The sequence below is a fragment of the Mustelus asterias genome, chromosome 13 (assembly GCF_964213995.1).
Source record: "Mustelus asterias chromosome 13, sMusAst1.hap1.1, whole genome shotgun sequence".
Taxonomy (NCBI): Eukaryota; Metazoa; Chordata; class Chondrichthyes; order Carcharhiniformes; family Triakidae; genus Mustelus; species Mustelus asterias.
Window position 1 is genome coordinate 64,700,499 of NC_135813.1, and position 26,426 is coordinate 64,726,924.

General features: G+C 46.1%; 1 protein-coding gene across 3 annotated transcripts in view; it reads left to right on the forward strand.

Annotated features, from left to right (window-relative positions):
* The window catches only part of LOC144502714 (uncharacterized), a 215,293-nt gene that overhangs the window by 14,481 nt on the left and 174,386 nt on the right, over nucleotides 1-26,426 (forward strand). For 2 of the 3 annotated variants that reach the window (XM_078226954.1, XM_078226953.1), the window contains exons 2-4: nucleotides 7,285-7,411; nucleotides 11,364-11,462; nucleotides 11,572-11,732. In XM_078226954.1, coding sequence (XP_078083080.1) covers nucleotides 7,403-7,411; nucleotides 11,364-11,462; nucleotides 11,572-11,732 — 269 coding nt within the window. In that variant the 5' untranslated portion in view covers nucleotides 7,285-7,402. The remainder of the gene's footprint in view (nucleotides 1-7,284; nucleotides 7,412-11,363; nucleotides 11,463-11,571; nucleotides 11,733-26,426) is intronic. The other variant, XM_078226952.1, reaches the window with a different exon arrangement.

Below are 26,426 nucleotides of genomic sequence, written 5' to 3' on the forward strand. Positions count from 1 at the left end.
AATCGTTTTCCCGCCAAGTAATGGCGCCAATGCCGGACGGCCTCCACAATGGCCTGAGCCTCTTTTTCCACCGCGGAGTGCCGAATTTCAGGGCCTTGGAGGGTGCGAGAGAAAAAGGCGACGGGCCTGCCCGCCTGGTTAAGTGTGGCGGCCAGGGCGAAATCAGATGCATCACTCTCCACCTGGAAGGGGATGGACTCATTGACAGCGTGCATCGTGGCTTTCGCAATGTCAGCTTTTATCCCTTCAAAGGCTAAGCGAGCCTCTGCTGCTGGGGGAAAAGAGGTAGACTTTATGAGCGGACGGGCTTTGTCCGCATAATTGGGAACCCACTGTGCATAGTATGAAAAGAAACCTAAGCATCTTCTCAGTGCTTTGACGCTAGTGGGTAGGGGAAGTTCAAGGAGGGGACGCATACAGTCTGGATTAGGGCCGAGGACCCCGTTTTCCACCACGTATCTGAGAATTGCTAGGCGGCGCTTGCTAAATACACACTTCTCCCTGTTGTAGGTCAGATTCAGGCGAGACGCAGTGCGTAAAAATCTAAGGAGATTGGCATTGTGGTCCTGCTGGTCATGGCCGCAGATAGTGACGTTGTCCAGGTACGGGAAGGTAGCCCGCAGCCCGTTTTGGTCCACCATTCTTTCCATTGCACGCTGGAAGACCGAGACCCCATTCGTGACGCCAAAGGGAACCCTTAAAAAGTGGTAAAGACGACCATCCGCTTCAAAGGCTGTATATTTTCGGTCCTCTGGGCGAATGGGGAGCTGGTGGTAAGCTGACTTCAAGTCAATGGTGGAGAACACCCGGTACTGCGCAATCTGGTTGACCATGTCAGATATGCGCGGGAGAGGATACGCGTCCAGCTGCGTGTATCTATTAATGGTCTGACTATAGTCTATGACCATCCGGGGTTTGTCTCCAGTTTTAACCACCACGACTTGCGCTCTCCATGGACTAGTGCTAGGTTGAATGATCCCTTCCCTGAGGAGCCGCTGAACTTCAGATCGAATAAAGATCCGATCCTCAGCGCTGTAACGCCTGCTCTTAGTTGCGATGGGCTTGCAGCCTGGCACGAGATTCTCGAATAAAGACGGTGGGGTGATTCTGAGTGTCGAGAGGCTACACGTGGAGCGCACTGGGCAATTTGGAGGCTGCTGTCCCACTGAAAGTGGAGGGAGTGGCCCATCGTACTGCAGGGTTACACTCCTCAGGTGGACCATAAAGTCTAGTCCCAGGAGCGCAAAGGTGCGGTAACACGAGGAGCCTGAAGTTCTCATAAACTGTGCCCCGCACCGTTAGGTTGACCACGCAGCTCCCAAGCACGGTAACAGATCAGGACCTCGAAGCCATCAAAATTGTCTGTCTGACAGTCCGTACTCGGAGACCGCACCGTTTCACGGTGTCAGGGTGAATGAAACTCTCCGTGCTCCCGCTGTCAAACAAACAATGAATTAGGCGTCCATTTACCTCTATGCCCATCATGGACTTGTTGAGTCTGTGAGGCTTGGCCTGGTCCAGGATGATCGACGCCACCGTTGGGTCTTGAGTGCAACTGCAGGCAGCTGAGATGGTTGATGATGATGATCCCTGCTGGTCGCCTGCGGTCGGTGCCGACCAAAATGGCTGCGTCCATGGATCGCACGTGGTCGGTGGCGCTAAAAGTGGCGGCCCCTGCAGGTCACACGTGTCTTGCGTCTTCGTCGTCAGGAATGGCGGCACTCTGGAATCGCACGTGGTGGAAGACCTCAAAGAAGCTGGAGACAAGGAGACAGGCTCCGGAGAATCACACGCCGCGCTGCTAAGCTTGGAGGGTGGTTTAGTCCTGCATACTTTGGCATAATGCCCTTTCTTCCCACACGCGGAGCAAAATACCGTTCTGGCTGGACATCGCTGCCGAGGGTGTTTTGCCAATCCACAGAAATAGCACCGCGGGCCTCCTGGAGCTGCCGCCGTCGTCAGGTCCGAGGTTGAAAGCACAATCGCGCTGATTTTCGGAGCCGCTGGGTAGAATTGAGTCGGTGGCTGTACTTGCCACGATGTTCCCACGTGGTCGGTGGGGTAAGTTTCAAGACTTCTGGAGGCCGTTTCCATCGTGTCAGCCAGTTCCACCATCTTATCGAGGTCTAGGTTACCTTGCTCTAGCAGCTGCAGGCGAATATAAGATGAGCCGATTCCCGCCACGAACGCATCTCGGATCAAGTCGTTAGTATACTGGGCCGCCGACACTGGCTTGCAGTTGCAGGCTCTGGCGAGCTGCTGAAGTTTGCGCAGGTACTGTCCCGTCGTTTCGCCGGGCTGCCGCCGTCGAGTGGCTAGTAGGTGTCGAGCATGAATCTCGTTTGGCGGTTTGTTGTACAGTTTCTTAAATAGTTCGATGGCCCCTTTGTAGTCTTGGGCATCGCGGATTGATGAGTATACGGTGTCGCTTACCCTTGCGTGGAGGACCCGCAGTCTATCGGCATCGTTTTGAATGGCTGTTGAGGCATCGATATAGTCTTGAAAACACTTCAACCAATGGTCGAAAGTGTTCGACGCTCCCGCTGCACGTGGATCTAAGGTAAGCCGATCGGGTTTCAGCATTTGCTCCATGGTCTTTTTTTTCCCCCAAAATTGTTAGTAATAAAATTGATGCGCAATTAAATCACTCGGGAGGCTAGATTGTATCCGGGAAATAAAGGCTTTTATTAATAACAAGAATGGAGCATACTATATACAATGCAATCCCAGACTAAAGGGTCACTAGGCAATGCAGTGACCTTTATACTCCTCCAGGTAGGCGGAGCCAACTGGAGTGTACCACAGAACAATATCAACAGGTAGAACACCCCAACCCTAACCCCAACAGTGACAACAGTAACATATCTACAAGTACCCATAGTGCTGACCATCTATGGTTCAGTACTCATAGTGGTAACCAACTATGGTTCACCACACCTTGGTCTTTGAGAAGTGAAACAATAGTTTAAAAAAAACATTGAAATGGTTCCTGAAAAGACTAGACAAAATGTATGGGAAATAGAAATACAGTCTCATAACCCATAAGTGGCTTCTGAGGGGGGGGGGGGGGGGGGGGGTGAAGGGTCATAAGAAATTTAATTCTATTTTAATTCAACTTTATTTTAGTTTAAAAAGTGAACCTGTCTTGTGCGCAGCGACTTATCACACTCTCAGGACACACAAAAAAGTGAAGGTTTCACAGCCAGTGGAATTCTCTTTCATAGTAAGGAAACAAAAATGAATTCATATAAAACCCAGCATATCCCCGGGGTCATGCAAAGGGCTTTACTGTACCTTTGAGGTATAGTAGCTGTTGGGGGGGGTGTGGAGGGGGATGGTTGCGTTAGGAGAGGCTGGCAATGACAGATGTGAAACCCAGGCAATGTTTTGTTATGTTGGAACATGCAATTTTAACTTGGGCACCTAATTTTGCTTAAGATATCTGCAATCATTTGCCATTATCAACACTATTACCTATGTCGGATATCTTCTCTTAATGCAGACTAGCTCCGTGAGAGACCCAAATATTTAAGCTTCTGAATTACTATTGTGCCAAAATGACTGAAACTCCCACTCTCCTTGTCTCACCCCTTAGAGAAGTCTGATGATCAGGCAACCAAATCAAGGCCTGTAAATTTGGAACAAGAATCCCATTAATTTCAGAATAGTCCATAGTACTGGGGTCTTGTAGGTAATGTTGATCAGCCTACATGTCAAAAGCATTTGGCCCCATCAGCATGAGGAAAGCATTTACTTTATCCTCATCTATTTCATTCACTTTCAGCCAAATGTGTAACCTTCATTCGTAATTACATCAGTTCTTTTTGTTCAGGTTGAATTCCCCCATTGCCCTCAGTGTGGTCAGTGTCATTTTTCAATTACATGCAGTGCTGACTCACTGTGTACTTGAATACAATGTGCACATGAAACAATCTTTGAAATCATGTTCCATAAATATGACACAATGTAATTCAGCCCTGAACTGCCCAAATGGAATGTAAATAATAATTCCATCCCAACCTTGCTGCCAATTTCAGCTCTGTATTGCATTGAGTAAGACTAAAACTTCTCAACTGCTGAAGCAACTGTCATTGAACAATTTTATATACATCTCTCCAGCAAGGAAGGCAGCAGAGAGGGCTCTACATGGATGACACCTGGCTCCACCCCAACCCCACGTCTCTTGACCCCACCTGACATGTCAGGTCTCTGATATGTCACAGAGCTTGCTCAATATTGGATGAACAAAAATTTCCAACAACAAAATATTGGGAAGACCTAAACCTCCTTCACTCGACCATTGACTCCAGCTTCGTCTCTGCTCGCTGTCTGAGGCTGAACCAGACTGTTGCAAGCTTGGTGTCCCATTTGACCCTAAGATGAGCTTGTACTACATAACCGCTCCAGCATCAACACTGCCTACTTCCACCTCTGTAACATTGTCTATTCCTGCCTCTATCTCAGCTCACCTGCTACTGAAATCCTTACCCATCCCTTTGTTACCTCTAGATTTGACTATAGCAACAGTGTCCTGGCTGGCATCCCATCACCCACTCTCCATAAACTTCAACTAATCCAAAATTCTGCTGCTGGCAAGAAATTGCACCAAGTTCTATGTATTTGTTTAGCCTGTGCCCACTGATCTACTTGTCTCCCAATCTGGCAATGCCTTCATTTTAAAATTCTCATCATATTTTCAAATTGCTGCATTGTCCTGCCCTTTCCTCTCTCAAAAGTTAAAAAGTTTATTTATTAGTCATATTAATACTGCAATGAAGTTACTGTGAAATTCCCCCAGTCGCCACAGTCCGGCGCCTGTTTGGGTCAATGCACCTAACCATCACGTCTTTCAGAATGTGGGAGGAAACCGGAGCACCCGGAGGAGACCGTGCAAATTCCACACAGACAGTGACCCAAGCCGGGAATCGAATCCAGGTCCCTGGCCGCAGTGCTAACCACTGTGCTACCGCGCTGCCCCAGTAACGTCCTCCAATCGTATAACCTTTGAAGAGGTTTCAAATGCTGGCAATGTGCACATCCCTGATTGTTTCCTATTCTCTGGAATTCTCTCCCAAACTACTTTGCATCTGGATCTCTCCCTCTTTCTTTAAGGTGCTGCTAAAACCTACCTCTACAACGGAAAGTAGTTGAGGGCAAAACATTGTATGTTTTCAAGAAGTAGTTGGATATAGAACTTGGGGGTGAAGGGGATCAGTGGATATGGGGGGAAGGCGGGATCAGGCAATTGAGTTCGACAATCAGCCATGATCATGATGAATTATGGAGCAGGCTTGAAAGGCTGAATGGCCTATTCCTGCTCCTATTTTCTACGTTTCTAACTCAAGTTTCTTTTGAAGAATGGAAATGCTGTTGGCATTAATGCCATATCCATGCATTATCCTTACTTAGCAAGTCTAACTGGTTTTGTCATCTTTAATATTCAACTGCGAGTGCTACTTGGAAATAATTTTTGAGGTTTCTTCATCATTTCTAGGAAATGTCAAGTTTTGCAAACAATCATGTGCTTTCTTTGTAGCAACATTCAACTTTTATGGACCTGTCTAATGCCTTGTTAATTTAGAAAGATCCAAGAATCTGAAATGGGTTTAGAATAATTTGCATTTGTTGTTTAAAGTAATCCTTATAAAGGGAGAAACTTAATTACTCACTGAAGATCTGACACCTTCCATCCAGATTTTGCACTAGAAGAAGTATACATGGATGTAGCTGCTAAGTTATTTGCATATTATTGCTGTCGAGCTTTGTGTAGATATCTGACAGCGGAGATGGAAGAGGTGTCATTACTCCTGTCAGTAAACGAGATTAAAATAACAAGATCTTGACCTTGGTGACAGAAATAAGAAGTATGTAGAAACAATCTTATTGAATGGTAGAGCAGGCTCGAGGGGCTGATTGGCTACTCCTATTTGTTATCGCAGAATCATAGTAGCCCTACAGCGTGGAAGGAGGCCATTTGGCCCATCAAGTCCAATCAGACTCTCCAAAGCATCTGTCCCAGGCCCTAACACTGTAACCACATGTATTTACTCTGCTAATCCCCCTAACCTACACATCTTGGGACACTAAGGGGCAATTTAGCATGGCCAATCCACCTAACCCGCACATCTTTGGACTGTGGGAGGAAACCAGATCACCCGGAGGAAACCCACGCAGACACGGGGAGAACTTGCAAACTCTACAGTCACCCAAGAATGGAATCGAACCCAGGTCTCTCGCGTTGTGAAGCAGCAGTACTAACGACTTATGTTAAAGAAATAAAAGACCCACCCAGATGGGAAGTTGCTTTCTTTCAGAGAGTCTTCCCCGAGGAGCAAAGCAATCATTAATGCAGTGATAACAGTCACCAAAATGTTCTATGTTCTATAATAGTGTAGGTTAGATGGACTTTAGATTGGTTCCACTGGTCGGCGCAACATCGAGGGCCGAAGGGCCTGTACTGCGCTGCAATGTTCTATATTCTAAAAGAATAGGTACCTGGTGACAATCTGTTGAATAAATGAGGGGTTTATTGCGTTTCAGATGTTCTCTGTAGTATGCTTAAGGGAAGGGGAAACGTTATAATGCACATGCTCCCTATTACATTCCAAGCTAGGCAATAGAATCCAAAAATGGAAGTAATTTTAGTATCCATGATTTATTAGTAACATTTTAAAATCTTGGCATTGAAAAGAAGCAGAGAATTTGACATCAATACGCAGAAATATATGAGATACAGGGCTGGGTTTTCCAGCCCTTCCTTCTGGCAGGAGCGTCCAGTCCTACCAGAGGTGACCTCCAGCAGCGGGTTCCCTGGTGGTGGGATGGGTGAGCCTTGCAAAACACCGTAGACATTGGCAGGGATCCCACCGGTGGCCACTGGGGATTCCGCCTCCATCGCCGGAAAACACACTGTATGGGGTGGGGGTAATCCTGCCCACAGTCTATTTGAATTATTTGCTGCATCTACAGAGATATTTTTATATTCAGTCCACTCTGTCACTCAGTAGGTAGTGAACAATGCTTTGCCAAGTGAATGCACAAGATAAACCATTCTTAACTGAGGCACTTGTTCCGTCTTTTCCAAATGAATAACGGTGAAGAAAAGAGATTCAAGATCTCTGAGTTTTAAAGCTAGGTGTATTTTCCATGAACTGTCACAGAGAATGCCAACGTATTTTGGAAATAATGTTTTGAATGAAGGGGTTGATAGTTCAGTTTCTTTTGCTACTTTGAAGCCCACAGATTATTGCAGTGACCATGTGTTGTTTTGTCTTTATGGAACAGGTAATTGAGTAAAGACGTTTGATTTACCTCATCTTCTCTCCTATCCTTTTCAATCTTGGTGCTGTCCTGTCTCTGGATCTGACTCTCCATCTAACTTTCACACTATAAAAGTTTATAGATGGGACTGGTAAGTTATTTGCACTCTTTCACTGGTAGAGTTGTGTGTTGTGTGATGGTGGAGATGGCAGAGGGGTGGCTACTGTCACATAAATAATGATAAAATAGCACGTGGAAGAAGTGAAAAGTATGTAGAAAGGTGGCTTTGATCATAAGTTGCTGAAAATGTTTGGGCTAAAATTGGGATTGCCTAGCATTAGTCGGTACGGGGATCGCGATTTGTGACTTGCCCACGACAGTTCTGGTGAAGGTGGGAGCACACTAATTTGGGCCTGCCTCCTCCCTGTATCACAGGGCCGACCCGCGCCTGCCACACCGGTGGCTGCCTCTGAGCTCAGCAGCGTGTTGAGCAGTATGATGCAACCAGCACTGTTCTTAAAGGCAGATCATAGAATCCCTGCAGTGCCGAAGGAGGCCATTTGGCCCATCAAGCCTGCACCGACAACAATCTCACTCAGGCCCTGTCCCCTTAACCCCACATATTTACCCTGCTAGTCCCCCTGACACTAAGGGGCAATTTAGTATGGCCAATCAACGTAACCCGCACATCTTCGGACTGTGGGAGGAAACCAGAGAACCCGGAGGAAACCCATGCTGACACGGGGAGAATGTGCGAGACTCCACACAGACAGTGACCTGAGGCTGGAATTGAACCCGGGTCCCTGGCGCTGTGAGGCAGCAGTGCTAACTCTTAATGGAAAATGCACTGAATGAAGGAGGCTGCTGCAATCCTAAACAAGAAAAATTGAACACCAAAACAGAGAGAGAGAGTTGTGGATGCGATGTTGGAGGCCCTAATGGAGGAGGTTAACAGGGCGAGAGACACCCTGGTTCCATAGCGGGTGGGTGAGAGGGCACTCAGGTTAAGGTGGAGGTGTCCGTGAAAGTCAGTTCCCAGTGTCTCGTCCTGAGGACCTGGCAGCAGTGCCTCAGAAACTCTGCTGGTGTCTACAGCTTTTTCAATGTATGCTACCCAGCACAACACTCGCCCCTCATGCTGCTTCATGCTTCGCACCCCCATCACTCAGCTGTCAGAGTCCTTGACGCTCAGGGCTCGTGCATAACATCCAGATACTCCACATCTCCCTCACACACCTATGAATGCTGTCCCTCACACCCACATCGCTGTCTCCACATACGTTCAGCTATGGCAGACACATGAACCAAACACAGTGCAACACAATTATTTGCATTCTTCCCTGTTGCAGAACAAGGTGTGTCACACCATAGAAAGAAGCAGAGCAAAGCTGATGGGTTCAACAATGCATTTCCCAAGTGCTATGGAACAGGAGGGTAAAAGGCAACTTCAAGCTATCGTGTGGGTATCAATGATTGAAATAACCTGGAGTTTTCACAGTAACATTGGCAATAAGAGGATGAAAAGAAAGGAGAAAAAAACCCACAACAAAGCTACACTGTAGGAAGTTGATTCGGGTAAACCATTTCCAAGTCAATGGACAAGCGTACAAAAGCACACGCTGGAAATGTACTGCAGCTTGATGGGCACCTAAATAGTTAATCTTCTGGATGTAACTCCTCATGGGAGCTCCGATAAAGTTTTGCATCCAGTGTGTTTCCCCCCACACTCACTTGCTCATTCAGATCCTTTGCAGTTTCAATCCAGATACTGGTCCACTTGAGCAGGCTGAACACCATTAATGTTTTGTTACTGCCAGTCTGTGGAAGCAACACGTTTATTAATATGACCATTGACTTGATTTATTACTCATTCAAAGCTCTTACCACAATATGAAGTATAATCTAAAAATGTTTTCTGAAGCATTTCCTCTGTACGCAATAAAATGTTTGTCTCTCAATCACATTGTTTGAGTAACAGAGAACCTGGATCTACCTGCATTATATATATTTGATTAGTTCATAGTAGGGCCACCAAGCTGTGAGTTATGAGCTTGGAACGTGTTTAGAAGGCTGGATAAATACTCTTGATTTTGGTTACTTCAAACATGTTCATGCTGTATTATGGTTTGGCATTGACTGCAGTCATAATCAAATCTCAGAGTTTTCCAGGAAGGAAGAGAATGACAACTCCAAGCAGGGCTGAAACTCTTCTCTCTCGACTAGAATTGTTTGATGGGTGTAAATAAGAAGTTAAATTTAATTTGTTAATTTCTCTTGGAAAGGCTGTAAGAAAATGGAAATGTTCATACTTGTACTGTGTACCATCTTGTCCAGCATGTGATGGGCTTTCTGTAAGTTAGATTTTTGGTTTCTTGCAATTTGCTCGCCTCTGGGAAGATCCAGGCTCCACTGTTAATTTGAGTGTGTGCAGCAGTCTGGCAATGTCTTCAGAGGCGATATGGTTTCATCCAGCGTTCATCCACGCATGGACATAATGTGAAAGATCCCAGGATGCTGGTCAAAGAAGAACAAGGAGTTGTCCTGGTGCCCAGACATCACCAATGAAAAAAGTTAATCTGGTCATTTTCTGGTTTTGGGGACTTTGCTGTACATACATTGGCAGTTGTCTTTTCATAACAACAATGGCAGCTCTTCAGAAATAATCCATTGGCTACAAAGTATTTTATGAAGTTCTGTGGACATGAATGACCCTGTGAAGAGGACAGTGTAAAACACTGTAAACTTTAAAAGGACATAGACAAGTTCGTGGAGTGGACAAATAGGGGGCAGATGAAGTTCGATGCGGGGAAGTGTGAAGTGATACATTTTGGTAGGAAGAACGTGGAGAGACAGTACAAAATGAAGGGTAAAATGTTTAAAGAGGTCAGGAGCAGAGGGTGTATATGTGCATTGGGGATCATTGAAGGTGGTAGGACAAATGGAGAGAGCAGTTAATAAAGCAAATAATATTCTGGACTTTATTTAATAGGGGCCTAGAGTACAAGAGAAAGGAGGTTCTGCTGAACTTATACAAGACACTAGTTAGACCTCAGCTGGAATATTGTGTACAGTTCTGGGTGCCACACTGTAGGAAGGATGAGGACGCATTGGAGAGAGTGCCGAAGAGGTTGACAAGAATTGTCCCAGGGTTGGGAAACTTCAGTTATGAGGACTGTTCTCCTTGGAGAAAAGAAGGCCAAGAGGAGATTTGATAGAGATATTCAAAATCATGAAGGGTCAGAACAGAGTGGAAGGGAGAAACTGGAGAATGAGAGCACACAGGTTTAAAGTAATTTGCAAAAGAAGCAAATGTGATGTGAGAAAAAAACATGTTCACACAATGAGTGGTTCAGGGCTGGAATGCACTGCCTGGAAGTGTGGTGGCCACAGTTTCAATCAAAGCATTAGATGATTAATTGAATACAAATAATATGCAAGGATACGGGAAAAAGGCAGGGAAATGGCACTAAATCATGATGCTCGTTTGGAGAGCTGGTGCAGACACGATGGGCCAAATGGCCTCATCCTGCACTGGAACAATTCTGTGATTCTGTAAATTGAAGCTCTATAGCATGTCTGACATTCCATCTAAATGTGGAAGAGTTATATTAGACACAGGAGCTAAATACTTAATACGGATTTTTAAACTGTTACGCGGTCTTATGACCTTGGTTTAATTTTGAAGATGGGATAATGTTTAATTATTTAAGAATCAAGCATAGTTGCTATTGCAGATAATTTTCATTTAAAAATCAATTTGTTTTTGAAATCAGGTGTTGGATATGACTGATGGATACTTGTTGCTGGAAAGTTGTACTGACAATTTTGTTCATTTGCAAAAGCAAAATACTGCAGCTGCTAGAAATCTGAAATGAAAAAACATACAATGCTGGAAATATTCAGGAAGTTTGAGCATTTCCAGCATTTTCATTTGCAAATCTGGTGGGGGACCTCAGAGTTTGAACATAGAGGAGGAGAGGTAATCCAGTATATTGTGTGGTATTGACAACAGCATTTGTGAAACTCCTTGAATTTAGGTGCCTATAAAACTGAAAAAGCCCTGCTGGAAAGTAATCTTTTCTATTTCCTCTGTGTTCTTGTAGCTGCAAATCAGATGTCTCCTCCTGACTATCTTTGCTGCCTCTATTGGTGGCACCTTCCAATATGGGTTTAACCTGTCAATCATCAATGCACCAACAACCGTGAGTCTAGATTAGAACAATGGTCAACTTGTAAAAGTCAGTTGTTTCTGTACTTGTAAAAGCAAATTAAAACTAAATCCATATTTTCTTTTTATCCTCAAAATGACAGTTCATCCAAAACTTTATCAATGAGACCTGGACTGAGCGCTACGGCACGCAGCTGGAGAACTGGGTCATCACAATGATCTGGACCTTTATTGTGGTCGCTTACTCTGTCGGAGGATTGGTTGGGGCACTTATTGCTGGACCCATGGCCATAAGATTTGGAAGGTATGAGCTACAGAGGGAACGTTAGGGTTAAACCCCAAAAGAGACTATTCACTGCCAAAACAAAATCTACCTTTATGTGCTTTGTGTGGGGCGTTAACTTTCCATTTCATAAATGGGAATGCAACACAGGGTAAAAGTGAGACCAGGGTAACCAGAGGAAGTTCAGAATGAGAGGTTGCCTGATGCATGACAATGCTTTTCTTTTTATTTTGTCCAGGAATGTAAAAGGAGTTTTAGATGATTACCCCGACATAAGGTTATATTCAAAACCTTTTTAGAGTATTGATTTTTTTAACAGTTTCAAGGGCAAAGAATTATTAGACACACCAAGGAAAATAAACTTGTTTTGTTATTTAACCTGCCCTGTTTCCACCCGATCACAAACCTTCTCCCTTGTTCCTCTTGTGTCCCATCCCCCATCCCATCCACTGGCTTAAAATCTCTTACATTTATTTTTCTTCAGTTCTGATGATAGGTTGTTGACCCAAAACATTGGATTGGAAATATGAAACTGTGGTATGAAAGTGGTCGCCAGGACCTGATTCCAGGATTCCTGACAGCATTCCTGGGTTTCCAATTTTCATGATGTGGAGATGCCGGCGTTGGACTGGGGTAAACACAATAAGAGTTTTAACAACACCAGGTTAAAGTCCAAGAGGTTTATTTGGTAGCAAATGCCATTAGCTTAGGGTTAGGGAAATACCATTAGCTTAGGGTTAGGGAAATGCCATTAGCTTAGGGAAAGCTAATGGCATTTGCTACCAACTAAACCTGTTGGACTTTAACCTGGTGTTGTTAAAACTCTTACTGTGTTTTCCAATTTTCACCAAATTATGCACCCCATCCACTGCAAGGTCCCTTATACATAAGAACATAAGAACTAGGAGCAGGATTAGGCCATCTGGCCCCTCGAGCCTGCTCCGCCATTCAATAAGATCATAGCTGATCTTTTCGTGGACTCAGCTCCACTTACCCGCCCACTCACCATAACCCTTAATTCCTTTACTGTTCAAAAATGTATCTATCCTTGCCTTAAAAACATTCAATGAGGTAGCCTCAACTGCCTCACTGGGCAGGGAATGCCACAGATTCACAACTCTTTGTGTGAAGAAGTTCCTCCTCAACTCAGTCCTAAATCTGCTTCCCCTTATTTTGAGGCTATGCCCCCTAGTTCTAGTTTCACCTGCCAGTGGAAACAACCTCCCTCCTTCTGTCTTATCTATTCCCTTCATAATCTTATATGTTTCTGTAAGACCTCCCCCTATTCTTCTGAATTCCACTGAGTACAGCCTGATGCGCGTTATCACACACGAGGCTTGAGATGCTCAGGAAATAAAGGCTTTTATTTGCTGTTACAATGAAGCTACTAATTATATACACGATCCCAGACTGAGGGGTCCCAGACAGCGCAGTGACCTTTATACCTCTCCCAGGAGGCGGAGCCCGACTGGGATGTACCACAATAACTATAATACAAGGTGTAACAGCCCAACCCTAACCCCAACAGCAACAAGTAGAACAACCCATCCCTAACCCCAACAGCAACATATATACATACTTGTAGTACTGGCCAGACCCTGGCTCAATACTATCTAGTGGGAACCAACGATGGTTCACCACATTCACCCCTCCTTTGAAGACAAAGGCCGGCGGGGTACAAAAAAAACCAGAATAATTTGTCATCAGTCTATAAGTTCAGACGGTCAGGGGGACCGCACCGTCGTTGTGACCTCCTCAATACCGGCGATGACACCGGAGTAGGCACTCGCGGTGGCGTTCTCCCCAAGGCGATGTCCAACTGTTCCTCCACAGTCTCACGGGCCGGTTGACCCCGAGGTGATGGTAATCCGTTGAGTTCCAACACGCCCTGAAGTGGCGACCATCCTCTGGACTCAGGCAAGCTGTACACGGGAGTAAAAGGGTTAAGTAATGGTCCCGATGCTGCCCGTGCCGTGTCCGGAGGGGAAACAATAGTTAGGGGGTTTCTAACTGGGGGTATGGGAGCGACAGGGGTTTCTACGTCCCCTGCTGGCGCCAGGTCTCGGATCGAGACCGTGTCCTCTCGCCCGTCAGGGTATGCCACATAGGCATACTGAGGGTTGGCGTGGAGGAGATGGACCTGTTCGACCAACGGGTCGGACTTGCGGGCCCTTACATGTCGCCGCAGGAGGACAGGTCCTGAGTACGTCAACCAAGACGGTAATGAGATCCCAGAGGAAGACATCCGAGGGAATGAAAACAGCCTCTCATGGGGAGTAGCATTGGTTGCCGTACACAGGAGTGAGCGTATGGAATGGAGCGCATCAGGGAGCACCTCTTGCCAACGGGAGACTGGAAGGCTTTTTGACTTCAACGCCAGTAAGACAGCCTTCCAGACTGTAGCATTCTCACGTTCCACCTGTCCGTTACCCCTAGGGTTGTAGCTCGTGGTTCTACTAGAGGCAATCCCGTATGAGAGCAGGTATTGCCTCAAGTCATCGCTCATGAACGACGAGCCCCTGTCACTGTGAATGTAGCTGGGGTACCCGAACAGGGTGAAAAGATCACGGAATGCCTTGATAACCGTGGCAGCGGATGTATCAGAGCAGGGAATAACAAAAGGGAATCTCGAGTACTCATCAATGATGTTGAGGAAGTACACATTCCGATCTGTTGAGGGAAGGGGGCCCTTAAAGTCGACACTCAGTCTTTCGAAGGGACGACTGGCCTTGACTAATTGTGCCCGGTCAGGTCGGTAAAAGTGCGGTTTGCATTCCGCGCATACCCGACAGCTTCTTGTTATGGAGCTGACATCCTCCACCGAGTAGGGCAGATTGCGGGCTTTTACAAAGTGGTAGAGCCGAGTGACCCCAGGATGGCATAGGTCATTATGGAGAACCTGCAAACGGTCCTCCTGTATACTGGCGCATGTTCCACGCGAGAGGGCATCCGAGGGCTCATTGAGTTTCCCTGGACGATACATTATGTCGTAATTATAGGTGGAGAGTTCAATTCTCCACCGCAAGATCTTGTCGTTCTTGATCTTGCCCCTCAGCGTGTTATTAAACATGAACGCCACGGACCGCTGGTCCGTGATCAGGGTGAACCGTTTTCCCGCCAAGAAATGGCGCCAGTGCCTGACGGCCTCCACAATGGCCTGGGCCTCCTTTTCCACCGCTGAATGCCGAATTTCGGGGCCTTGGAGTGTGCGGGAAAAAAAGGCGACGGGCCTGCCTGCCTGGTTAAGTGTGGCGGCCAGGGCGAAATCAGATGCATCGCTCTCCACCTGAAAGGGGATGGACTCATCAACAGCGTGCATCGTAGCTTTCGTGATGTCAGCGTTTAGTTTATCAAAGGCCAATTGAGCCTCTGGTGTTAGGGGAAAAGAAGTGGACTTGATGAGTGGACGGGCTTTGTCCGCGTAATTGGGAACTCACTGTGCATAATAAGAGAAGAAGCCTAAGCATCTCCTCAGTGCTTTTGCACTAGTGGGCAGGGGAAGTTCAGAGAGGGGGCGCATACGGTCTGGATCAGGGCCAATGACCCCGTTTTCCACCCCGTATCCGAGGATGGCTAAATGGCGCGTACGAAATACACACTCCTCCCTGTTGTAGGTCAGATTCAGGCGAGATGCAGTGCGTAGGAAATTCAGGAGATTTGTGTCGTGGTCCTGCTGGTCATGGCCACAGATGGTGACGTTATCCAGGTATGGGAAGGTAGCCCGCAGCCCGTTCTGGTCCACCATTCGGTCCATAGCACGCTGGAAGACCGAGACCCCATTGGTGACACCAAAGGGAACCCTGAGAAAGTGATACAAGCGACCATCCGCCTCAAAAGCCGTGTATTGTCGGTCCTCTGGGCGAATGGGGAGTTGGTGGTAGGCAGACTTGAGGTCTATGGTGGAGAGCACCCGGTACTGCGCAATCTGATTGACCATGTCAGATATGCGCGGGAGGGGATACGCATCCAGCTGCGTGTATCTATTAATGGTCTGACTATAGTCAATGACCATCCAGGGTTTGTTCCCACTCTTAACCACCACGACCTGCGCTCTCCACGGACTTGCGCTAGGTTGTATGATCCTTTCTTTGAGGAGCCGCTGAACTTCAGATCGAATGAAGATCTGATCCTCAGCGCTGTAACGCCTACTCTTAGTCGCAATGGGCTTGCAGCCTGGCACAAGATTCTGGAACAGGGAGGGTGTGGTAATCTTCAGCGTCGAGAGGCTACAGGCGGGGCGCGTTGGGCAATTTGGAGGCTGCTGTTCTCCCACTGAAAGCGGAGGGAGTGGCCCACCGTACTGTAGGGTTACACTCTTCAAGTGGACCATGAAGTTTAGTCCGAGAAGTATTGGCGCGCAAAGGTGCGGCAACACCAGGAGCTTGAAGCGCTTGTAAACCGTGTCTTGCACCGTTAAAGTTACCACGCAACTCCCTAGCACGGTGACAGACTGGGACCTTGATGCCATAGAAATTGTCTGTTTGACAGGTTGAATCTGGAGTCCACACCTACAGTACGGTGGGCCACTCCCTCCGCTTTCAGTGGGAGAACAGCAGCCTCCAAATTGCCCAACGCGCCCCGCCTGTAGCCTCTCGACGCTGAAGATTACCACACCCTCCCTGTTCCAGAATCTTGTGCCAGGCTGCAAGCCCATTGCGACTAAGAGTAGGCGTTACAGCGCTGAGGATCGGATCTTCATTCGATCTGAAGTTCAGCGGCTCCTCAAAGAAAGGATCATACAACCTAGCGCTAGTCCGTGGAGAGCGCAGGTCGCAGTCCGGGTGGATAAAACTCTCAGTGCTCCCGCTGTCAAACAGACAATAAATCAAGTGGTTGTTTACCTGAATGTCCATCATAGATTTGTCGAGTCTATGAGGCTTGGCCTGGTCCAGGATGATCAACGCCACCGTTGGTTCGTGAGCGCCACTGCAGGCAGCTGAGATTGACGAGGATGACCCCTGCTGGCCGTTCGCGGTCGGTGCCGACCAACATGGCCGCTCCCATAGGTCGCACGTGGGTGATGGCGCCAAACTCAGCGACCCCTGGTGGTCACGCATCTCCAACTCCGTCGACTGTAATGGCGTCGTCCTGGCCTCGCACGTGGACGAACCCCTCGACGATGCCGATGACGAAGAACCGGGCTCCGAGGAATCGCAGGCTGCACTGCTGTTCCTAGAAGCATGTTTAGATCGGCAAACTTTCGAATAGTGCCCCTTCTTACCGCAGGCGGAGCACAACACAGCTTTAGCGGGACACCGTTGCCGAGTATGCTTCGCTCCCCCACAGAAGTAACACCGCGGGCCGCCCAGAGCTGCTGCCGTCGTCAGGCCCGAGTGTGGGCACGCCATCACGCAGCTTTTCGAACCCGAGGGACGAGGAGGGATCAGCGACTGCTCCTGCCACGTTGTGTCCACGTGGTCTTCAGGATACAATATTAGACTTTTGGAGGCCGTCTCCAACATCTCCGCCAGTTCTATCGATTTAGTGAGGTCAAGATTACCTTGCTCCAGTAGTTTGAGTCGGATATAAGATGATCCGATTCCCGCCACAAACGCATCTCGAGCGAGGTTGTTCATGTTCTGGTCTGCCGACACTGCTTTGCAGTTACAACCCCTGGCTAGCTGTAGGAGCTCGTTCGCGTATTCTTCCATCGTTTCGCCGGGCTGCCGTCATCGAGTGGCTAAGAGGTATCGAGCATGCATTTCCTTTGGCGGTTTAATGTAACGCTTCTTAAGAAGCTCGAGGGCCCTTGTGTAGTCGGTGGCCGCACGGATCGTGAGGTGTACGGTGTCGTTTACCCTTGCATGGAGGACCCGGAGTCTGTCATCGTCTGTGGTGACCGCTGCGGAGGCTGCCAGGTAGTCCTCAAAACATTTCAACCAGTGGTCGAAGGTGTTAGAGGCGCCCGCCGCACGTGGATCCAGTGTAAGACGTTCAGGTTTCAATATCTGCTCCATACTTTCTGTATCGTTTTTGTTTTTTACGACGAGAGTTTACTTAACAGCAAATAAAATTGATGCGCGTTATCACACACGAGGCTTGAGATGCTCAGGAAATAAAGGCTTTTATTTGCTGTTACAACGAAGCTACTAATTATATACACGATCCCAGACTGAGGGGTCCCAGACAGAGCAGTGACCTTTATACCTCTCCCAGGAGGCGGAGCCCGACTGGGATGTACCACAATAACTATAATACAAGGTGTAACAGCCCAACCCTAACCCCAACAGCAACAAGTAGAACAACCCATCCCTAACCCCAACAGCAACATATATACATACTTGTAGTACTGGCCAGACCCTGGCTCGGTACTATCTAGTGGGAACCAACGATGGTTCACCACACAGCCCCAGTCTACTCAGTCTCTCCTCATAAGTCAACCCTCTCAACTCCAGAATCAACCTAGTGAATCTCCTCTGCAGCCCCTCCAGTGCCAGTATATCCTTTCTCAAGTAAGGAGACCAAAACTGTACACAGTACTCCTGGTGTGGTCTCACCAGCACCTTATACAGCTGCAACATAACCTCGCTGTTTTTAAACTCCATCCCTCTGGCAATAAAGGACAAAATTCCATTTGCCTTCTTAATTACCTGCTGTACCTGCAAACCAACTCCTTGAGATTCCTGCACAAAGACACCCAGGTCCCTCTGCACAGCAGCATGCTGCAATTTTTTATCATTTAAATAATAGTCCATTTTGCTGTTATTTCCACCAAAATGGATGACCTCACATTTGTCAACATTGTACTCCATCTGCCAGACCCTCACACACTCACTTAGACTATCTATATCCCTTTGCAGACTTTCAGCGTCCTCTGCGCACTTTGCTCTGCCACTCATCTTAGTGTCATCTGCGGATTTTGACACACTACACTTGGTCGCCAACTCCAAATCATCTATGTAAATCGTAAACAATTGCGGTCCCAACACTGATCCCTGAGGCACACCACTCGTCACTGATCGCCAACCAGAAAAACACCCATTTACCCCGACCAATCAGAAAAACACCCATTTACCTCCATGCCAAGTTATACTCTCCATGCCAAGTTATACTCTCCATGCCAAGTTATACTCTCCATGCCAAGTTATTGCACCTCCATGCTCATTCTCTATACACTTAGTACAGAACCAATTAATCCTATAGCGACAATAGAATGTGTTAAAAAAAATAATTCATTAATTACTTTCCACTTTCTGAGAAAAAAACACCATTAACTGCATACACCCCAATAAAAGTGTTACTCATCCAGACCCTTTAAGTATCAATAGCAGAAACTGCAAGAATCTGAAACCTCTTCATCTTGTACAAATAAAAATTGTGCAATTGACAGTAAGATCAGAGAGCCAAAGCTGTGAATCAAGCAATATTTTCCCTAGGTCACAGCTGTTTCGACACTCTAATGGATGTCTGGAGTCTCGGCCAAGCCTCATTTTGCATTCTTGGCTTCTTTTGTTCTTATTTTAAACTTCTTTGAGTTGATCTTGTTATGGAGGTGAACGTTAGGTCCAAAATGCCAATAGATGAAAAAGACATAAGAACTGGGGAACTGCAGTTTTCACTCTATGCCCATTTGATGAGATGTTGCGTTCTAAACATGGGCTGTGTCTGGGGACAGTGCTAGAATATAACACTAGTATGGAGCTGGTGCTAGTCGGTCTCCATTGTTGGTGTTAGTAGTAGTAGTAATTTCAGTTAACGGATTTAGATCATCGCACAGGAAGAGTATTGGGACCAATAAAGATTAAATACAGAAAAAATACAAAGCAAAGTAGTGTGGGATCTAGAAATGTGAAAACAAAACTCGGAAACATTCAAGTCAGACAGTAAACAAGTTAGAATTTAAGGAATTCCCCCTCAGTCGTAACTGAAAGATATTACAGATGAACAGTAAAATGGAATGAGGAGACAGGAGAGGTGGATAACGTAAATGCATACAGAAAAAGCAATAGAAACCTGTGAATAGCTTGAGTAGAAAACGGGATATATTTTAAAAGTTGTCCCTGGGAACATAGGACATGGGCACATAGTACTTAGGAGCAGGAGTAGGCTTTTCGGCCCTGCGAGACTGCTTCGCCATTCAATAGGGGATTTTCACAGTAACTTCATTGCAGTGTGAATGCAAGCCTACTTGTGACTAATAAGTAAATTTTAATAAGATCAGGGCTAATCTGATTGTCGTCTCAACTCCACTTTCCTGTCTGCCCCCCAATAACTCTTGACCCCCTGGTCTATCAAAAATTTATCTAACTCAGCCTCAAAAACCCAGAATCCATAGCTTACTAGGGAAGAGAATTCCATATACTAATGACCCCCGAGAGCAAAATAATTCCTCATCTTCGTCTTAAAAGAGAGATACTTTGTTTTCAAACCGTGTCCTGTAATTCTAGTCTCTCCTACAAGAGGAAACACCTGCCTCGTATCCAGCCAGTACCTACCTTACCTTAGAAGCCTATATGTTTCAATAAGATCACCTCTCATTCTTCTAAACTCCAGTGGATATAGGCCCAACCTGTACAGCCTTTCTTTATAAGATCGGCCCTTCATTCCAGGAATGAATGGAGTGAGCCTTCTCTGAACTGCTTCAAATAAGGGGATCAAAACTGTACACATCACTCCAAATGCGATCTCAGCAATACCCTGCACAACTGTAGCAAAGATTCCCTTATATTTTATCCCCTTGCAATAAATGCCAACATTCCATTACCTTCTTAATCACTTTCTGTGCATGCATGCTAAATTTTTGTGATTCAGGTACCAGGACACCCAGATCGCTCTGTACCACTGAGTTCTGCGATCTTTCACTGTTTAAATAATTCACTGCTTTGCTGTTTTTCCTGCCAAAGTGGACAAGTTCACATTTTCCCACATTAATCTCCATCTGCAAATCTTTTGCCCATTCCCTTAACCTCTCCATATCTCTTTGTAGACTCTTTCCTCCTTTTGACAACTTACTTTTATACCTCTCTTGTCATCAGCATATTTAGCTACCATACATTCAGTCCCTTTATCCAAGTCATTGATATAGATTGTATATAATTGAAGCCCCAACACCAATCCCCATGGTACTTCACTAGTTACTGCTTGCCAATGCAAAAATTTATCCCACTCCCGACATCCTGTTAGCTAACCAAGCCTTTATCCATGCAAATATGTCACCCCATACGCCATGCGCTCTTAATTTGTGTAATAACCTTTGAGGTGGCGCCTTATCAAATACCTTCTGGAAATCAAAATACACCACACCTTCAAGTTCCCCTTTATCCTGCCTGCTGCTTCCTCAGATTACCCTTTCACAAAACTATGTTGACTTTGCCTGATCCCATCATGATTTTCTAAGTATCCAGCTATAAACTCCTTAATAATGGATTCTATCAATTTCCCTATGAGAGATCTTAGGCTAACTATCCCCCTACCTATCTCCCCTCCCCCCATATCAAGATATGGTCCCCATCCAACCCCTATGGTCACTCATGCTTCCCCCTTGCTTCAAGGTTCTCGCAGTTTATGGGGATGAAAGTGGGAACTGCAGGGTTGATGAGCAAATTGACCATAGCATCCCACTCAACTGGGAGGAGTTAATAGGAATGTAGTGGTAAGAGGGGACAGTATAGTCAGGGGGATTGACACAGTCCTCTGCAGCTGACAGCAAGAATCTGTTGCCTGTCTGGTTGCCAGGGTTTGGGACGTTTTCTCAGGGCAGAGATGAACTTGCAGTGAGGGGGGGAGAGGATCCCCTTGCCATGGTCCATGTAGGGACCGATGACATAGATAGGACTAGGAAAGTGAGATTATGAACAACTAAGTTCTAAATTAAAAAGCATAATTTCAAAATTAATAATCCGGAGATTATTATCTGAGCTACAATCAAAATGGCACAGGGTAGATAAGATTAGAGAGTGAAACGTGTGGCTCAAAAATTGGTGTGGGGTAACTTAGTGGGGAAGGCAGTAGTGTTGTGGTATTGTCATTGGACTAGTAATCCAGAGACTTGGGATAATGCTCTGGGTTCGAATGGTACCAGTACTGGGGAAAGTCAGAAGATTGGACAGAATATATAAAATAGCAAAGAATGGCTACAAGAATAATAAGAGGGAAAAATTAGAGTGTGAAAAAAAAGTTGGCTAGAAATATAAAAACAGATAGCAAGAGTTTCTGCAGGTATTTAAAAAGGAAAAGAGTTGGCTGCTAAGATAAGTGGAGTGAGTGTTGGTACTCTGGAGAGTGAGAATGGGGAATTAATACTGGAAAATGAGGAAATAATGGATGAATGGAGGTATTTTGTATCTGTCTTCACTATAGAGAAAACAAATAACATCCTATAGGTAATTCTGAATCAAGAGGTGCTCAGGAAAAGTGAACTGCAAAAATCATTAGAGCTAAAAACTGACAAGTACCCGGGTTCTGGATTTCATCCTAAAAGAATTGGCTGCTAAGATAGTAGACGCATTGGTTTTTATTTTCCAAAATTTCCTGGAAGATCCCATCAGATTAGCAAATAGCTAATCTAACTCCTCTCTCGAGTTAAAAATTACAGGCCAGTTAACCTAACATCTGTCATTGAGAAGATGCTGGAATCTATGATTAAGGATGTTGTAGCAGGGCCCTTCCCTTCATTCAATCAGGCAGAGTCAATATGGGTTTGTAAACAGGAAATCATGTCTGAATCATAGAATCCTACAGTGCAGAAGGTGGCCATTCGACCCATTGAGTCTGCACCGACAACAACCCCACCCAGACCCTACTCCTGTAACCCCGCATATTTACCTTGCTAATTCCCCTGACACTAGGGTCAATTTAGCATGGCCAATCCACCTAACCTGCACATCTTTGGAGTGTGGGAGGAAACCAGAGCACCTGGAGGAAACCCTCGCAGACCCACGTAACCTTCGATGTGGCACCTTGTCAGATGCCTTTTGGAAATCTAAGTGCACCACGCCTACAGTTTCCCCTTTATTTATGTTGCGTGTTGCTTCCTCAATGAACTGACACAGTGGTTAGCATTGCTGCCTCACAGCGCCAGGGACCCAGGTTCAATTCCAGCCTTGGGGGACTGTCTGTGTGGAGTCTGCATGTTCTCCCCGAGTCTGCGTGGGTTTCCTCCGGATGCTCCGATTTCCTCCCACACTCCAATGATGTGCGGGTTAGGTGGATTGGCTATGCTAAATTGCCCCTTTATGTCAAGGGAATTAGCAGGGATAGGGTGGGATTGTTGACGGTGCAGACTCAATGGGCCGAATGGCCTCCTTCTGCACTGTGGGATCCTATGATAGAGGATCAGCTGTGGTCATTTTGAATGACGGAGCAGACTCGAAGGGCCAAATGGCCAACTCCTGCCCCTATTTTCTATGTTTCTATTCCAAGAACAATTGAATGAAAAAAAATCTTCCCACTGCTTCTGTAGATTAGTCATTGAATGTGTGGAGTTCAATTTGGATTTAAATGTGTGAAGACCATAATCAATGCTGACATGGAAAAACGTAATTGCCTGTGAAAGCTTTCCAGTTTCAGTAAGATTGGGCATCTGTCAATTTGAGTCAAGTATTGGAGGCAGGAACGCTGCAATAAGATGTGTGAAATCTTCATCTCTTTCTCAGCCAGATTCTAAGGAATGGAATAACATTTGATGCTGTGAAAATTAACTGGCAGGAGGCGAGAACATCACAAAGATATTTGCCAGTCAGACTGACTGATACAAAAGCTATACGTGGAATTGGAAATCAGTAGGATGTACGTGTCTCCATTTTGTCAATCTTTACCACCCAGCCACTGAAATCCAGGCAAATGGAGCAAGTTCATGGCCAAATGCTGTATTGACTGACCCCAGCCCTAAGGTGCCAGGTACCCACTTCAACCTGAGGCACATTGGAACTGCACATACCCCATGAGAAGGAAAGATCTGTCACCGCGTGCTCTCACCCCAGTTTATCACATTCTTATTATCATTTAATGGATGGATAGCAGCACGGTGGCACAGTGGTTAGCATTGCTGCCTTACAGCGTCAGGGACCCGGGTTCGATTCCAACCTCGGGTGATTGTCTGTGCGGAGTCTGCACGTTTTCCCTGTGTCTGCGTGGGCTTCCTCCGGGTGCTCCCGTTTCCTCCGACAGTCCAAAGATGTAAGGATTAGGTGAATTGGCCATGCTAAATTGCCCCTTAGTGTGCAAAGATCTGTAGGTTTGAGGGATTAGCGGGGTAAATATGTAGTGTTATGAGGATAGGGTTGGCCTGGGTAAGATGCCCTGTCGGAAAGTTGGTGCAGAGCCGATGGGCTGAATGGCCTCAAGCACTGTAGGGATTCTATCTGAAAATATTGTGTGCTCTGTAATGTTGCACATACTCTGTGCAGAATCATAGTCCCAAAAAATACAAGCAAACCTTTCGACAACACAGCAGCAGCAGCCTTTCTGAAAAGAATCAAGCCAGGGAGAATTCTACATTTATTCATGCTAGCACAAGGTTCTCGGAGGCTAAGTGTTCCTTCTGGTTGTTATGAATAGAGACAATGTAAATAGGTTTTTAAAATCTTCTCCGTTTAGTTTTTGCTAATGAGATTCTAAAAGAGTTTGAACAGGAAATCTTCATGATTGCACTCATGATCTCTTTACATAAAGTAAGAAAATTGACACTGTTCTGTTATATATTGTAATATCTGCCAAAGAAGCACTGTAAAGAGCTAGGAACTCATTGGTATTAGTCTTCCAGGGGGCCACATTTCGTGGCTGCACTAGAGGTTCAGGTGATATGTAACAGCGTAAATTCAATCCAGTCCTATTGAACCATAGCAAGCTAAAGATAGAGTTCTGATCTTTCCAAGCTTAAAGTGCAATTATTACTAACAACTGGGAACCACGAGGTACTTTTATTCTAATCAAATAATCCAATTCAAATTAAGTCCAGTCATGGTCCTCACATGAGGCACAAACCAGATCCACGCTGACAAGTCAAGACATTGCATCATGAGCTGGATCAAACAAGATCCAAGCTGACAGGATGAGGCATTGCACCCCCTCCCGGGCTCAATCTAACGCTTCATCTTAGCCAAAAGGCTGAGATAGTTTTGAAAAATTGCATCAGGTAAAGCCTCAGTTTAACCTCATTGGCTAACCTGATCCTTTACTCTATCCTAGCTGAGGCAAACCAAGAACACAGGGGTCAGCGCACCCTCCCCCCCCCAGTGCAATGGGCTAGCCCCGTCCCCTGCCTGATCGTGGTTTGACCCAGCAAGAACTCACAGTAGTTTTATTGCAAGGGATGTACAAGGGCACGCTGCCAGGCCGTGTCTTACTGGTCACTGCTGTGGTTGGGAGCCATTCTACATTGGAAACAGGGAGGTGGAATCAGCTTCCATCAGCCAGCTTAGCAGCCACATTTACCAGGAAGTTTGCATGAGCAGATGTTGGGTGATGGCAGGAATGGGCTGCACAGCACAGTTGAATAGCCCGCCAAGACTTCCTCCAGGTTTGTCTGCATGACAAAACTAACCTGGTGGTGGTATTGAAAGGCTGCCGGTACCTGTGAAGCAGCTTCAGGAGAAATTCGCTATGACTCTCATCAACTTTAACAGATGCACCATAGAGAGCATTCTTTCTGGTTGTATCACAGCTTGGTATGGCTCCTGCTCTGACCAAGACCACAAGGAACTACAAAGTGTCGTGAATGTAGCCCAATCCATCGCGCAAACCAGCCTCCCATCCATTGACTCTGCCTACACTTCCCGCTGCCTCGGAAAAGCAGCCAGCATAATTAAGGACCCCACGCATCCCGGACATTCTCTCTTCCACCTTCTTCCATCGGGAAAAAGATACAGAAGTCTGAGGGGTCACGTACCAACTGATTGAAGAACAGCTTCTTCTCTGCTGCTGTCAGACTTTTGAATGGACTTTCCTCGCACTAAGTTGATCTTTTTCTACACCCTAGCCATGACTGTAACATTACATTCTGCGCCCTCTCCTTTCCTTCTCTATGTACGGCATGCTCTGTGTAGTGTGCAAGAAACAATAATTTTCACTGTATATCAATACATGTGACAATAATAAATCAAATCATATCAAAAGGGCAGGAGACAATTGGAGGGTCAGGGAACGAAGGGAAGCAATTATTTCCATTGCTTGCTAATGTGATTGCGGCAGACAGTCAAAATAGCAAGTGTGAATTTACACATTAAAAGACAGATGGTGTGATGCATACAGGATGAAAGCAAAGACGCTAAATTAACAACACGCAAGGTATGAAATCTGAATGTTGCTGCCCGTGTTAACAAGACCTGGGGAAGATATGTGTGGCTGTCACTGGATGATATGTCAATGTTCTGTAATAGGTGATGCCGTGGTACAAACATATTCATTCCTGGCCAATCGCAGCAGCAACTCCTGATTCGGAAAGCTTTGTGACAACTCTATTACCGTTCATCGAGATGAGAGAAGGGAATAGGCAGGAGCACAGCATCAGAATCTCAATCAGAGCCTTTGGTTGCACGCAGTGCTGCTATTTTCTTTCAGTCACTGTGGCTGGCTTCATTAATCAATTAATGAGGCCTGATCTGCTGGGAGTGTGGAGTACAGACTGTAAATCAGTGCTTTCGATTGTCAGGCTGCTGGAGCCACAGTAGCTCTGAAACCTTCAATTACAGCAATTGATCCTTGTACAATATAATCAGGCAACAATAATAGCGACTCGGTGAGAATTAAAACATTATAACCCGCAGAGTTCACTCT